Consider the following 16,640-nt stretch of genomic DNA (forward strand, 5'->3'; position numbering starts at 1 on the left):
AATTGACCCCCCCCCCCCACACACACACACACACCCTCTTTCCTATTGCGTGTGCTGTGCACCGGCCCCTGGCAGTCGCTCAGCTCCAGGCAGATGATAATTACTGGGGTGCCCGAGTCCCTATGGTATGTGGACATTACTCTTCTGTGGGCGCTGGTTTCCTGGCTTTCCTTCATAAAAAGCAGCAGCAGTCTGAACGCACGGCTGCAGTAAGATAATTAACCGTATCGCCAAGGGCTTTGCGGGTACTCTGTGCGTTATACAGATGACTGAGTCTGAGCACGAACGCACCCCTCGAGGTGCTGCTGATACGGTCGCATAGGTTTCAAATAAACCAACACCATCTCTAACACATTAACTTTTTGACAAAACTTAAAAGCACGTGAGGTTGCTGATCATAACTGACTGCCAACCAAATAATGCACGCTTATCAGACATGTGCTGGGTGACAACCATTGACAAGCAGGAGGCGCCTGTTATAATTTTCCGCCTGCAAAAACAATGCTGTTTCTTGCCATTCGCTGTAAGCAGTGATTTACATAATTGTCTGACGTTCATAAAACACTTCATGGATGACAGAATCTACATCAGAAGCCCTGGTCCATCCAGCGATGTTCTAGAGCACTCGGGGTACTGAGCATCTCTTTGCGCATGGAGGGGGAAGACCCGCATCCAGGCGGGAATCCTCGCATCAGCAGGCGCAAGAGCAGGGCTGCGAGAAGGAATGAATGAATGCAGATCCACTAGAGCCACTGCGCCCCCTATAGGAGTTCTGAGGGACTGTAAGCATTGCAGACGTTTAAAAGCGCGGTTTGAGCGCACGGGGGGGAACAGTGAGAATCGGAGTCTGGCTGAGTAAAAGTTCACTCGGGATTTTCTAGCGCATCCACGGGGATAGTTATCAACAACATGGCAAACAAGGGACAGCGCCACCCTCCATACTTTCATATTGCGGAGCTCACCGCATCCCAGTTTCTGGACATTTGGAATCACTTCGATACGGATGGTGAGTGTAGGATACAAAGTTATCCAAAGGAGCCTTTCCCATTACGCACGCCAGTTTTCTTGAGCGCGTTTGAGTGAAACACAGCAAAACTGTAAGTGTAGACAAAAAGGGAAGGAACGAAGAAACCCAGTCCTTTTGGGTTGCCCTGACACATTTGAAAAAGTGTTTTTCCCTGTATATTATTGCAGTTGATTTCAAATCAGTTGAATTGTGAAATGTGTAAATGAATTGTGTTTCTGTGCTCTGTATTTGCTCGTCGTATTAATATGCATTTTTATCACAATAAGATATTGCTTTACTAACGTTTCATTATGAACACATGCCAAAACCATGTTCTAATAATGCATGGGTGGCGTTTTCACTATGTATAACGTGATATGCGAGCTTCGACCCTCAGCACTGAGGTGAAATGATGTGATGGAGAAAAACGCGAAAATAAAATGTGGGTTATATATCCAGGAAGTTTAAGCTAAAGCTATTTTAAATGTGCGAGTCAGAGATTGATAGAGACAATTGAAAGAATTATGTAGTATTATAGAAGTATTATGGTAGTGAAAAGTGGTCCACCAAAGTGCGCATCACAACTAAGGAGGCATGGGTGTGTCTACCCAATGCCTGTTTCCCCGTCGTTCCCGTACGATACCATTTCTTTGAAAGAAACCTGATATTTAGTTATGACTATAAGTTAACATTTAACATCAACATGACCTATTTCGCCGGCAACTGTTGTTGTGTTGTTTAGGGACAACTTGTTTTGCTATGTTTTTTGTTTGTTTTCTTTAGTTTTTCATCTTTTCGGTGAATGAATGGTGCCGGGACGACAAGATTTGAAGTGCGTTGAAGGTTCAGTGGGGGCTGCAACTGTTGGTTTACCAGGATCCGTATACTAGCCATGGTTACAGACTAATGTGGGTTAGATATATCCGCTTGAATATTCCAGTGCGTAAAAATGGATGGCTAGTTTCTTTGGAAAGATCAGTCATGCCATCAGTAATCGTATTTCTAACAAACAGGTTTGTTTTAAACTTGCGAGGTCTAGACCATTTCCATCCACTTGACACTATCAGGTGGAGTTTAGGGAGTTTGCTGTGGTGTGTCGTCAAATTACAATTTGACAGAACAGAGCACTGGAACGGCTTCAAGGGAGCTTCAGGTTGGCCCTTTACACATGTGATATATAATGTTTTCTGCATTTGAATACAATACACTTTCTTGTTAGCCCTTTGATAGAGAAGTGATAGTGATTGAGTGATCTACTGGTTGAGGCTGCGGACAAATCTGTCCCATCGTATCTGTATAGGCTATCCTTGGTTCAGACTGTGAGTTGAGCCATCCTTTCCCTCGGCATCCATTCAGGTTCCGAAAAACATTGTAGATATTCAGTGATATAAATACTGCTATGTATGATGTGATAATGAGAATATTGATAATACATGGACAGTCGATCTCAAATATACATTTTGTTCCATATAGACTAGTGTAGGCTTACATGTGCGCAGTTCTATACATCCACAGTTTCATTTTTTTCCATAATGATGCAAGAGGATAAACAAAAAGAGATTTCATAGGAGATTGAGAAAAAATCCTGTAGGATGAACATGTTGAACATTTCTGGCAGTGCATGCATCTTATCCATACATTGTTTATCAATCTAATCACATGGGGCATGTCAGCAGTTTCTCCCCCACAAAAGTAGTATGGTGTTCCCATACAGCAGGTAGGGGGAAAGGCGGCCATTTGACACCAAAGGTTAACAGAATGAGGAACAGTATTTCCTATGATGGAAATATTTATTGGTTTATAGACAGGATGATGGAAATATTTATTGGTTTATATAACTGTCCTGAATATTCTATTGCATGTTATACTCTAGACCTATATATTACTGGAATTAAACAGACGTATTGCTTAAAAAATAATATAAGTAAGGACCAAATTGGCCAATTGGTTGTGTTCAGCTGGCATGGTAAATTTACAGATCAGACCGTGTTGATCATTGTAGAGTGGATGACAGGATTGCATGTGTGTACTTATCATTTTGTCAGCAGTTGATATTTTAAGTTTTTTTGAGCCAAGCTGCTCCCTCAAAAACATAATTAGCATTAGTCCATAGATTAACATTAATATCATGTAGGCCTGTGCATTTTAAATTAATGGCAACTGAATTACGTTTCTAATTGTGAGAGCAAGGTAATGTATTCAGATTCATTCATTAATGTATTAATATAGTATTCAGATTAATGGTATGGACTAGATGCATTCATCATTCTTATGCATACCAGTAATATGAATCATTTTCCAGAAGCCAGAGAATAAAGGATCCCCTAATGACACAAGTGTGTACTTTTTTCAAAGGGGAATGAATTGTATATTATGACATTTGTCACCAAGGTAAAGTAGATGGTTAAAATAAAAAGTTCAGTTCAAACAGATTGGAAGAAATCAATTTAAATAGGGGGGTGTCAAAATAGGCCTTAATGGTTAAATCCATTCATGTCTCAACTAAAACATCATCTGTCATGTTGTGATTGTAAACAACAAATCTGATGATTTTCCATCTGTGCTTGAAACAGGCAGATTGCATGTTAAAGCGGTCATTTTTAAAGGTTCCCTGATAACAACATACATGATGCCCTCCTTATTGTAAATACCAGACTAAAAGTCTTCTCTTTCAATGATGTGTTCCTTGCTGTTTGTGAATGGCAGTTGGGTCCAGAGGCAAATTAACTAACCAAAGGAATTTGATTGAAAGACCTTTAATAGCTGGTAGGGACTAAATATCAAATAGAATGACATTTGTACTGTACCACCACCCCAACCCCCAAACTGTATCTACATAGCACCACTTTTTATCATTGTTTTTTGAGCAATACCTTACATTCCATTATATTGGCATAAATTATATAAACCGTATGAGAAAGAGAGAGAGAGAGAGAGAGAGAGAGAGAGACCTTGAAATGTACATACAAACACAAACACTCTTCCATACACAAACACAAAGCACAATTTCCTGGCATGGAAATTGGCCACAGATGGTAATATCTGTGAAACAGGGCCGGAAACACCAGTTCCATTTTTCTAAAGCAGTGTCTGGCCTCATGATTCTCCTCTCATCTCTCCCTAAAATAAATGAGTCTCCAATTAAAAGCAAAAAAAAAAGAGCAAAAGAAAGTTGAAAGCAGTTTGGCATGAACAGCGTCCAGAGTTTTAATTAAGCTGTTCCCCAGGTTTGGGTGGCCGCCAGCAAGCCCTTGTCAAGTCGACGAGTTAGCCAGCTTTGTACAGGCTCAGAGACACAATCCAATCAAGCCGTCTACTTAGCTCGTCACTCAAACATTTCTCAATCATAAAGGGCCCCAGAAAGGCCTAGGAAGACAGATGGGATGGAGAGAGAGGGAAGGACGATGCACTGAGGTGTTAAAGAAGCTTTGAAGTGTATACTGTGTGTGACTTTATTCACTTGTATCACAGGGAATGGATACATTGAAGGTAAGGAGCTGGAGAACTTCTTCAGTGAAATGGAGCTTGCACGAAGAGGAGCTGGAGTGGTGAGCAAGTGACACGCTAATGCACTAGACACACTATAAGATTCTCATAGTAAACATATCCATATGCTACTTTAATTAGTGTTGGCTTATGTGAACACAAACTCGTCCTGTTTGCATTAAATGGGTCATACAGTAGTGTAGTCTGACACTAAATCAGTCATTTCCCTCCTGTCAGTATAACTTTATGCTGTTGAATATTTGGCCTTCTGAAACAAAACTAGACTGTGTTGGCCGTTTAATTGGCATCTAGTGCCTCAAGAGCAGAAAACAGTGTTTTATTTTTATAATTAGCACAATAAATGAAGTTGGTTGATGATTGATTACTGAGAGTAAAGTATGAAAGAAAACAAAACAATAAAACAATTGGAGGATTTTGAAATTCACTGGACAGCTTGAAGAAAATTACAGCTCTCCACAAAGGTCACAATGTTTGTTTGTTTTTGACACCAGTGCATGTACTTCACAGGGGATCAAATAATGAAGTATGGCTTGAAAGTCAGTTATGTTGTAACCTTTCTTTCTTGTTATGTCTGGAAGGAAGATGAAAGGCTTACAGAAATGCATTGGCATAATTCAAGTTAGTGCAATAACCTGTAATGGCTTATGAATGAATGGGGCCAAAATGGAACTGAAGGACCCTAACAACATAATGTAATCTGAACAAAATTCATCCAGTCTCCAGTCCCCAAGTAAATTATGCACACGGGTGATTAAAGCAACGCCTCCTTTTTTGGGGAAGGGGGGGGTGGGGGCTGTCTGTCATGTTGTTTATGCACAAGTAGATTAATGTGGCGCTCATGACAGGCCTGCAAGATATTTCAGCCAAGCAAATGGCAACAGCATCTGAAGAGCCTAAGACCATTCCTTCCAAATTGCTTAAGCAATTTCTAAATGAGAAAAAGTCAAGCAGCAGAAGAAGACATCCCCAGACATTTCGGCTGAGACAGATGGCTTGAAATGCTTTATTTTGGAAGGAGAGCTGCGAATCATATTCTCGTAACCCCTCTGTGGATAACAAAGAAATATGAGAGATGTTTGTGCCCCGTAGCTACAAGTGCTGTGCAATCAGATACCTTGCCCTACTGCAGTAATGCAAAGGACTTTCAGTTGGGGGTACGGTCTGCCTAGAATTGTTTGCTGTTGGCTGTTCAGCAGCATGTGATTTGAGATGAGATTTGTTGTGCAATGCCACTGTTTGTTGACGCTTCAGTCATCCAATGAGTAAGCTTGCACGCTCCTTGTGCTTGCACGTTTTTAGGACCCAACAAACGCCTCTTTCAAAGAGAAGATGAAAGAGTTCATGCAAAAATTTGACCAGAACAAAGATGGGAGAATTGAGATGTCAGAGGTGAGATGTGCTTTTTAATGCCCTATCAGGAAGGTCAACCTTAGTTTTTATTTAAAGCAACACTTTAAAGCAATCCACCCCCAACCCCATACCTACCAGTTGTGTTCCCAATGAAGATGTGGAACCTAACTGTCAGATGTCTTTGCCTTGCTTTCTCTCCCTCTCTTTGTCTCCTCTAGCTGGCTCAGATCTTGCCCACAGAAGAGAACTTCCTGCTCTGTTTCAGACAGTTTGTCGGTTCCAGCACTGAATTCATGGCTGTAAGTAGAGAAATTTGCCCATGTACCGTAACAGATAAACCATGCGGGGATAAAAAATGACCAGGTCTGTAAGAGGACATGACGGAAAACAAAGCTTACGTTTTGTGGTAGTGTACAACAACCATGACACAACCACACAGTTGTTTTGTAGAGTCAAAGTCAACCTACCAAGTAATAGTGCAGTTGCAAATGTGCAATTACATCAGATAAAAACATGCGCCTTTGGATAGTGTTATTACACATTTATTACATATACCTGGATGCTGTACAGAGAAATTACTGATGCTATTGCATCAGAAGAACTTTCAATCATTTAATATTTGAACAGCAAACTGCTTCATCACATGCCAAAACTCCACAAACTAAAAACTTGCTCAGGTCAAAGTGGTGGGAGAATCAGAGTATTGAGGTCAGAGGCTTGCTGACATCACAGCCTTCCATCAGCATCACACCCCAGCGCTCCAGCACTATACCCACAAAAACCTTCGCCTCCAGGAGCTGGAGATTCCCGCTCTCACAGATATTGACGTTTTCATCCGGCTAAATCTCTCTGCAGCCTCAAAGTGTTTGATTATCTGTAATGGGGATTCTCTCGGCTGTCTGCAGTATGTTGTCATGCTGAGTGCAAAGAGAGAATGGGAGATGGGCGAGCGAGAGGGAAGACTCTTGATCATCCCGCACTACTTGGAGAACCTCTTAAAAGGATAGAATGAGGAAGTACAAACTTCTATTTTCAGAGTAATATATTATAGATGCGCCGCTGTAATCCTCCACAGACCTGGAAAGGCAGGGCATCTATCTTTGATAAGAGCCTTTGCTGGAAACAGGGACGGCTGCAAGATTAAAACATTAATTAAGTGGCATTTCTCATTCCTTGTCTTCTCACAATGTGTAGTGGGGGGTCAAATAGGAAAACGTTCAAAAGTGTAATGAAAAAATCTGGTGTGATTACCGGGAGTAAAACTGGACAATTAAGGAATAAACAAATTGGAAATGATTTCCTTTCTCTATCCATCTCTCTCTCTCTCTCTCTCTCTCTCTCTCTCTCTCTCTCTCTCTCTCTCTCTCTCTCTGTTTCCTTCCTATTCTCTTCCCATCGCTCCCTTCCCCCATCCCTGTCTAACAGACATCTTTCCGCTGCCTCTTCGCTATCCCTCCTGGGTTTCAATATGCACATTTTGTCCCATGAATGCAATCTTGTCAGATGGAAAAAAAAACTTTCCTCTCATGTTACTCGCATAGCTGGGAATGGTTTGTGACTTGTGCCAAGCATATTTCAAGCTAGATCTTTCTCTGTGGATGGTAAAAACAGCACAGCAATGTTCATGATTGTCACATAGGCTGTGTGAACACACAAAGCAAAGCTGTTTCTTCTGGCTCTTTTTTTCTGTGCATAGGCCTGGCGAAGGTACGATACAGATCGTAGTGGCTACATTGAAGCGAATGAACTGAAGGTGAGATTTTTGTTATTTGTTTACAAATTTACATTTAACTCTCATTTGCTATTACATAACCTCTGTGGATGGCATGGTGTATCACACAGACTGCATAGGGTAGTTTAGTGTTCCATGCCTACCAAATGAGTTAGTTGAGAAAGAGAACAACCCATCCAATCCAAACCCAAGAACATTCTTCTTCCATTATGTATCACCCTGAGCTGTGACAGTCTGCTTGATGTATATACTACATACGTTAACAGTCTACATTTCAAAGTAACTGACTAGCCTTTGAAACATTGCCCATTATTCTTATTCATGTAGCATGAACTGATGAAATATGCACTTAGTTAGTAATGAACAAATGAAGCACAATGAATCAATCTAGTCTTCATGCCCCTCCTTTCCACCTGGGCTCTGCTAAATCAGGCTACTCTGTGCTGATGTTGTGAGGCAGACAGAAGCCATGTAAATGATTAATGTTTTCACTGCCAGTGGATGAGAACATCACAAATGACTCCATCTGGGTATGTACAGGAAAGCCACAGGAAGCTCTTAACAGGACCCTTCTTTCTTATTCCGCTCTATAGCCTTCTCCACAAGACATAGCATGCAGAGGCACACATATTATGCAGTTGCAGGCTTTCAGGGCATTTGGAAAGATTTTGCTGGGGGAAAAACATGAAGCTTTTCAGCAGCAGAGAGGGGGGGGGGGGGGTCATTTGTTGTATTTGCTTCTGGGGCTAGTGGAGTGACCCAAGTCAAATTGCGCTAATGAATCTACTTTTGCTTAGTGCAAGGTCATGTCCACATTACTTCAGATGAAATCAAAACACTGGCGCAGCAGAGCAGTCACTCAAGTGACAAAGATTAATCTCAGCAGCAGTACCATTTGTGGTCATTTTTGTCTTCTTCTTCCTTCTTCTTCCTTCTTCTTCTTCTTCTTCTTCTTCTCTCTCCATAGGGCTTCCTCTCCGACCTGCTGAAGAAGGCAAACAGACACTATGATGACCAGAAGCTGCACGAGTACACACAGACAATAGTGAGTCACCTCAAAACTTCAGCCTTTCTAAAAACTTCACGTTGAACTCCATCAACACACCGAGACGCGTCTGTGTCCACAACCTCCAGCCAAATATTTGGTCCCGTAGAAGGAGAGAGAGAGACAGAGACAGAGAGAGAGAGAGAGAGAAAAGATTCTCAGAATAAATTCCACTTTAGGAGCTATTATGCAAGTTTCTCATGGGTTATTCATGAACAGCAGGCCATTCCACCTCAGAAATCTCAAGGTTGAACCAATGTTATCATTCTAATGCGGTCCACAAAACCCCCACGTCAGTTCCCAGCACAGTGCATTTTGCTTGCAGGCTGTCAGGCCCGTATGGATCAGCAAATTGTAGACAGGGGAATTGACAGTACAGCACATAAAGGTAGTTATTATCTGTAAGTGGCATATAATTTCGTAAGTGCCATGGCAGACCAGGGAGCTGTGTGCTGCTGTGCTGGTGGCTCTCAAGTGGACAAATGGGCAAAGGCACATGATGACCTGCGGGTTGCTTGTTCCGAGCCCAGCTGTGCTGGCATATGGCTACTCCTCAAGGCCTGCAACTTGACCCGAATTTTTGTCAGCACAAGACAATCCAGTTGCATAACTGAGGATGCATTTAAAAAAAGAAAAGAAAAGAAAAGTGTTTTGTCATGCAAAAACACATTTGGAGCACAAAAACATGAGAAACTCGTGCACACACAACTATAGAATGGCCAGCAAACAAAGGGTCAACCTTAATGAGTAAAGATGCCGTAATCAAGTGATGGAGGCACTTACAGAATGGACAGTGCATTGGTGTGAAAAGGCAAATGCTGTTTCAAGTGCAGTACCCCAGTATATGAAAGACTTACTGAGGCAAGAAAACAACATTGGAGCCTTAGGCTGAGCTGATGTCATGCAGTTCATGTACAAATAGTGTTTACTGGTTTGTTTGCTGAGAAAGTAAGGGCATATTGTTCACTGAATGTTGTTGATATATGAGCAATTGAATTTTCAAATAATTTGTAGAGACATTGCCTGAATTATTCCAAAAATGTGTTTTCCATATTCTTTAATTGAACATTTGACCTTTTTCAGGTCAGAAGAGTGACCAATTATCTGTCTATATCCAACTTCAGGGCATGCCAAATATGGGTTATTACCAACTGTTATGCAAGCACTGGAGAAAACCTTTCATGCGTAAAGACCCTTATTAATGAAGCATCACTGAAAAGTTCCTCTGGCCAAAACTGCACAAAAACTTTAGTTGAGAAATGCACACATGCAGTCAACTATGCACATCCACAAATGACCACAGTGTCGTGGTACTTAAAGAAGCCCTCTGTGGCCTAATCTGTGAGCTTCTGTGTCTCTCCTGCTCATTCAGTGAGACTGGTCTACTTACCGTATTTTCCGGACTATAGGTCGCACTTTTTTTCATAGTTTGGCTGGTCCTGCGACTTATAGTCAGGTGCGACTTACTGTATATATGAAAAAAATTATATAATTGAACATGTTTTTAAATGTTAATTTATATTAACTGACATGAACCCTACATGAAACATTATCGTCTACAGCCTTGAGAGAGCGCTCTCAAATTCACAAGTCTTGAAACACACGTGCATACTTAAATCTTCAAATTACTGCCGGGATTCTATTTATAGCTGGGCCTCAGATTTGGACAAATAAAAGCCAGTATAATTTTGTTTAAATTTAACTCATAAAATAGCTCTTCTTAATAATTTATGTTGTTGGTTGGTTTAATATTGTTGCCAACGAAGTCATTGTCCTACACCATGAGTCTCCAACACATTGCTCTCAAGCTACCAGTAGCACGCAGCCCCAGGTTAACCTACATTTAAACACAATTGTTGCTGCCAGGCATCAGCCTACGAATTTTATAAAAAAGTAAATCATGCATAATTTAAAAAATAACTAAATTTAGGCTATCTTAGACCTCTTTGGCTATACGGAATAAGGTTTCCCTTGCAGCACAGCACATGTACCATGAATGAATGAATGAATGAAAGCGGATGCCTTATCTCGCAATAAGCGGATGGACATCCCGACACTCTTTCATACATGAAACTTAATAGTGACCCAATGCCATTGATAGCCTACCGGTATGCTGCTCCAAACGAAAAGTATAGGCCTATGTCTCACAGTAAAACGCAAGAAATGAAGGCCTATAGCTGACTCGAATAGGCTACAAGCCATGGTCCAAATAAAGGTGCTGTGCTTTGCCCAGCCATAAATTCAGGATTCCCCTAAACATTCCTCACCCGTTATCTGGACATGCATGAAAACATTTGAAAACAAAACTCACTGCCATGTAATATTTGATCGCTGTTTTGCTACTAATTATCTTTCACGTGAATACGCACAGGAAGTGAAAGTAGGCCTATGCGCTCCGTGTCTGTAGCTGTCTGTTCACGTCCGCAATCGATTATAACGTTCCTCAAATGGAGAACACATCCATGTTCTCTCGCGTTATATTATAGGCTGTCATGCTTCTGTGTTTGCGGTTCCTGATCGCTAAACGTTTGTTTTCCTTTCCTGACGATAGCGGTTGATGTAGAAGCACGTAATAGGCTATAATAATTTGACTTTAGCGGTGACAAATCCTGCTGAGAGAGAGAGAGAGCAAAGAGAGAGAGGCACCCCCAAAGTGGTCCTGCGCGCGTGTGTGTGTGTCTCTGCATGGGGTTCAATTGAAGTCAGAGTTGGTCCCATTATTAGATTAACGTCAGACAGCGCTGTAAAATGTGTGGGAATTTCTCGCATTATGATGGCTAGCGTTGCGGGACTTTTATTAGTATGCTCAATACTTTATAATTTATAAATTTATAATCTTTTTTTCTCTCGCTCTCTCAGCGAGCATTTGTTCTGCTTCCAGCTTGTGCCAATACGCTATATTGTCCAAAATGCTTGATTGCATTGCATTCTCCACATTTTTAGCTAAAATTTCATGTACCACATCAGCATTTTTGTTCAGTGAATCTTTTGTAAATTGCTTTACAATAGCGTCGGGCACTTGTCAGCAGCCTTCGGCTTGCCTCTTGCCACTATTCACTCCTTCATCTTCAAGATTCCCTGTAGAATTCTCAATATTTTTGGCCTCAATGTGTTCAGTTACATAGTCTGTCTGTTCTTAGTCTTGGATTTTGTGAAATCAATTTCTAAATATCACCTGCTTGCTGCAGCTTCGGTCTGCACGTCCTTTTAAAACCGCATATTTTTCTCTCTCGAGCATTTAATCTGCTGCCGGCTTGTCTCTCCACATCGTCCAAAATGCTTGATTGCATTGCATTCTCCACATTTTTAGCTACATTTTCATGTACCATATAAGCATTTTTGTTCAGTGAATCTTTTGTAAATTGCTTTACAATTACCGTCGGGCCTATATGCCTATTGCCTGGCTTGCCTCAGCTTCGGTCACGTCCTTTTAAAACCGTCTTTTTCTCTATCGTGAGCATTTAATCTGCTGCCAGCTTGTGACTCCACATCGCCCAAAATGCTTGATTGCATTGCATTCTCCACATTTTTAGCAAAATTTTCATGTATCATATCAGCATTTTTGTTCAGTGAATCTTTTGTAAATTGCTTTACAATTACCGTCGGGCCTATAGGCCTATCCCTGGCTTGCTTCAGTCACGTCTAAAACTGCATATTTTTCTCTCTTTGGAGCATTTAATCTGCTGCCAGCCTGTGACTCCACATCGCCCAAAATGCTTGATTGCATTGTATTCTCCACATTTTAGATACATTTTGGTGTACCACATGGTATTTTCTTTCAGTGAATCTTTTGCTTTGCAATGACCTTCCTGCCCTCCTCTTGGCTGCCTTCACTCCTTCGTCTTCATTAACATTAATCTTTTTGGCCTCAATAATCCAGTTACATAGTCTCTGTTTTTGGTTTTGGATTTTGTGAAATACATTTCTAAATAAATGCGACTTATAGTCTGGTGCGACTTATATATGTTTTTTTCCTGTTCATTTTTTGACTAATGCGACTTATACTCAGGAGCGACTTATAATCCGGAAAATACGGTACATGAAGGGACATGCTTGTGTATATCCATATATGATAATTCTCCTCTCTATTTCTCTCTCTCGCTCTCTCTCTCTTTCTCTCTGTCTCATTTTTTTACCATCATTTATCTTCTATCCTTTTGTACTTCATCTTGTCTTCTTGTCTGCAATCCCCTCTCATTTGTCTCATATTCTACTGTCTCTTTTTGTCTTCTCTCCCCTAGCTCAAGATGTTCGATCTGAATGGAGATGGAAAGCTGGGTCTCTCTGAGATGGCAAGGTAATCTGTTTTGAGGAGCTCTTCACAGACTATCTAGACCCCTTTTTTGCATTAAGATACTTTAGATACAATGTAGACAATGTGCTTTTCATGTACGTCTAAATACTATATACATCACCAAGTTAACTACATTTTGTAATAATATGCACTTCTATACAAAGTACAGTTTTGTGCAAGAATCTTTATGATATGTATTTGTTTTTCTGGTACAAATTACTAGAACTGAAACATTTGAATAACTGTTCATTACTCTTGTCTCACAGGCTTCTACCTGTTCAAGAAAATTTCTTATTGAAGTTCCAGGTATTGCTCATGACAATAGTGTGTGTGTGTGTCTGTGTGTGTGTGTGTGTGTGTGTGTGTGTGTGTGTGTGCCTTTTCATGGTTTGCGACCATTTGTTCACTAAACAGTGATTGTTTTATTATGTGTATGTGTTTTACAGGGCATTAAACTGACCTCTGAGCAATTCAACGCCATATTCACATACTACGACAAGGTACGCATAACAAAAGACAACTATTATACTGATAGAAATGTGTTAGTGTGTTAATGCTAGACACAACTCTTGAGTTACAAGCCTCATCCCATACACAGCAGGTGAAGCAAATCCTGGTCTCTGCCAAGGATTAATGGACAGATCTAAGGGATTTTATTTCTAATTTCCCTTCACCCCTGTGAATGTTGTGTGCATGCAAACAAGAGGTGTTTCCACCCATCTGCGCAGGGAAATGAGCGGACACCCTGCACCTGTCCTCCTCCTTAGTGCCCGTCCCTCAGCAGGAGCAGCTCAGTCATTTGGGTGGCAATTGGTCCATGATCAACACAATCCCAAAATGCAAAACTGACGGCACGCTAAATAACAACATCCAGCCGTCTATGCTTCATGGCGTGTTTATTTGCTATACAAAACAAACGGCACATATTGCCAATCTTTTTTTTTCTTCAGCTAAGCATTTCACATTCATTGCTTTTGTGTCAAGGCAAATAGGCTGCATGTCCACAAACTCAAACATAATGAGGACTGGACGAAGACTTTTCTCAAGTATTTATTCATCTTCCATCTGGAAGGAATACCCGAAGAGACTCATGCAATCATTTTGGAAGTTATCAGACAAAGTGCAATTAACAGTAGTGTCCAAATGTAATCAAAATCAGAGTCTCAACAATTAATCAAATTGCTCATTTTAGATTTAATCCAAAAGTAAATTGGGATTTTTCCCATAGCTTGTCAAATTATAATCTTAAACTGATTTCCCTCTGGTAGCTGTATAAGAATTGTCTACTGATATATCTGCCAATATCTGTATCTATGTGTCCACTAGTAGAAGTTTGAAAGCTAAATACAAATATTTTGAACTAATGGTGTTTCAGAATATACATTTAAAAAGGAATGCTTGACCCAAGTAATGAACCTTTTAAATCAACCTTCCTGTGTGTATGCTGTTGACAAGAGGCTTGCTCTGATCCCGGGTACACACAAAAATGTGTGTGTCTCAATTATAAATGAACTGTAGACAGTGCACACATGATGTGTGTCAAATGCTAACATTTACGGGCATAATTATTTAAGCATTTCTTTCGACCCCCAGCCCCTCCAACTCAGCAACTATCTGCTGTCACCACTATGGAATTGTGGGTTTAAAAACAAGGATAGCGAGCACAGTGCAATATGCAGCAGGTCAACTGAGCACTAACAAGGCTTACAGTGCCAGAAATAAAATGTGCAGTGTTGAAAAACACACAAAAAAGCACAATGCTTGATGGCACGCACACCAAAAAATTGCACTGGCGATCTCTGATGCCCTTTCCCCTCTGTGTTTACTGGTAATGCTAGTCTTTCCATCTGTTATGAATATGTTAAGTGTGACAAGTGACAACAGCCATACATGGCAAACAATCAACTACATGTTGAGACAAATAGTAATATGTTGTTATATCTACAATACCTTGATTGAGATTGATTCTGATGACTGTATTTCTTGATAGGATGGCAATGGCTACATTGATGAGCAGGAGCTGGATGCTCTTCTGAAAGATCTCTATGAGAAGAACAAAAAGGTAAGCTGGAAGGCAGAAATGAAAGGACCCGCACCTCTTTCCCATCAAAGAACAAAAGCCCTACACTGTATTAGCTCATATCTTTAAAGATGAAGAGGAATGGCTAAGGCTGCCCTGTGCAGTGCTTGAAATAGAACACAAGTTGTGTATTATTTATATGATAATGTGCATGTCCCATAATTCCACAGGAGGTGGATACTAAGAACATGTCTGGCTACAAGAAGAGCATCATGGCGCTGTCCGACGGCGGCAAGCTGTACCGCTCAGAGCTGGAGATTGTCCTATGCCGGGAGCCCATGCTGTGAACGCGGCATGCTCAACTTTCTCTTCCTGTTGACCTTTGACCCATGACCCTGTCAGACATGACCGTCTTCTCTCTCACCCACTTCCAGCTGCCTGACGACTGTAACCATGTGCATGTTCCGGGCACCCCCCTCCATGATTTTTGAATGAATGTGCACGGAGAAGCACATAAAAAAAAAAGTCCTTCCCCTTGTCCGTCACCTCTCCTCAATCCTTTCAGGTGCAGATCTGACCCAGCTATGACTTCGCCCCCCTCTGCTCAATTTTTGAAACTATAATGAATGAATTAAGGAATCTCAGCAGATTTAATGGTTTGGAGAGAAAAAAAGCAAGAATATGATATGATAGATGACTTTGACGTTGCCTGGTTTAGAGTTTCCCCCTCTAGTTTGTTTGATATGGCCTTCATTCCCCCTTGGTCATCTCTAGATTTGACCCTCATCTCTCTTCCTGATTTCACTCATTATCTGTTTAAGTTTTGGGGTTTTGCTGGCGGTTTTATGGCTGATACTGTTAGAGGATGTTACAGAACTAAAAGATAAAGTATGTGATGATATGTATGCTCAGTTTGATGTATGTATTTGGGAAATAAATAAATAAATGAATGGCTTCTTACCATATATTCTGTATGGGGTCACATGATGTACAGACCCTCTCTAGCTCACTTTCTCTTTCTCCAAATTGTATGTTTTCACACTTTCAGAGGAGAACACAGACCATACCATACAAAACCAGACCATACATACATCGGGCCTCATGTATTTCTACTAAAAGACTTTACCAGTAAGAGGTCCTAATTTCATTCAGGTGCTTTTAAATCAAACTAAATAATTCAAAACATTCAACAGAGTGTGGACATTCCTGATTAATTAATCATCAAGCCTTCAATATTTCATTTAAAAAAAAATGGTCAAAATGTGGGACCTTTTCTATTCAGAGTTTGCTTGAATTAATTTTCAAGGTTTATGTTACATGTAAAATGTTTCCAGAAAAGAAACGTAAATCAAAAAGACTGCATAATTCCAAAGTCAAGTTATAATGAAAAAGATAAGAAGATTTCAATCATTTTCTCTCAAGATATAATTGAAAGCAGAGATTATGAACTGTAAACCAGTATATGGTATTTCGATGACTTGGAATGTAATAATGTTTTTAGTATCCTTGTTGACAGTTGAAAACTTTAAGCCTTCTTGTCATGCAGAGTCATCTTGCACAATTGACAATCTTTGAGGGAGTAGGTCTAAGAAAGGATGAGTGGTTTAATATTATACTGGCTGAATTGTTAGTGGTCCAAAAGGACTGTTATCACAGCAGTGTAAATAATAAGCGCCTTACATCTGT

At 40.5% G+C, this 16,640-nt stretch overlaps 1 protein-coding gene across 1 annotated transcript; it reads left to right on the forward strand.

Annotated features, from left to right (window-relative positions):
* Window positions 1–899: 899 nt before the first annotated feature.
* calb2a (calbindin 2a) lies at window positions 900–15,562 on the forward strand. Its single transcript, XM_076299821.1, has 11 exons — window positions 900–1,006; window positions 4,478–4,554; window positions 5,813–5,902; window positions 6,082–6,162; window positions 7,560–7,616; window positions 8,563–8,640; window positions 12,882–12,937; window positions 13,201–13,240; window positions 13,381–13,434; window positions 14,925–14,996; window positions 15,185–15,562. The coding sequence occupies exons 1-11, from the start codon at window positions 910–912 to the stop codon at window positions 15,299–15,301; spliced, it is 819 nt and encodes a 272-aa protein (XP_076155936.1). The 5' UTR covers window positions 900–909; the 3' UTR covers window positions 15,302–15,562.
* The last annotated feature ends 1,078 nt before the right edge of the window (window positions 15,563–16,640 follow it).

Source organism: Alosa pseudoharengus, unplaced genomic scaffold, assembly GCF_046254945.1.
Source record: "Alosa pseudoharengus isolate Yale_2024_CS ecotype anadromous, Long Island Sound unplaced genomic scaffold, YU_APseudo_1.1 YU_APseudo_1.1_scf_10, whole genome shotgun sequence".
NCBI lineage: Eukaryota > Metazoa > Chordata > Actinopteri > Clupeiformes > Clupeidae > Alosa > Alosa pseudoharengus.

Excerpts from the sequence above, each read along its gene's own strand:
- calb2a (XM_076299821.1), top strand. The coding sequence starts at position 910 with ATGGCAAACAAGGGACAGCGCCACCCTCCATACTTTCATATTGCGGAG. Across the intron at positions 6,163-7,559 it reads CCAGCACTGAATTCATGGCT|GCCTGGCGAAGGTACGATAC; the intron begins GTAAGTAGAGAA and ends TTCTGTGCATAG. Across the intron at positions 8,641-12,881 it reads ACGAGTACACACAGACAATA|CTCAAGATGTTCGATCTGAA; the intron begins GTGAGTCACCTC and ends TCTCTCCCCTAG.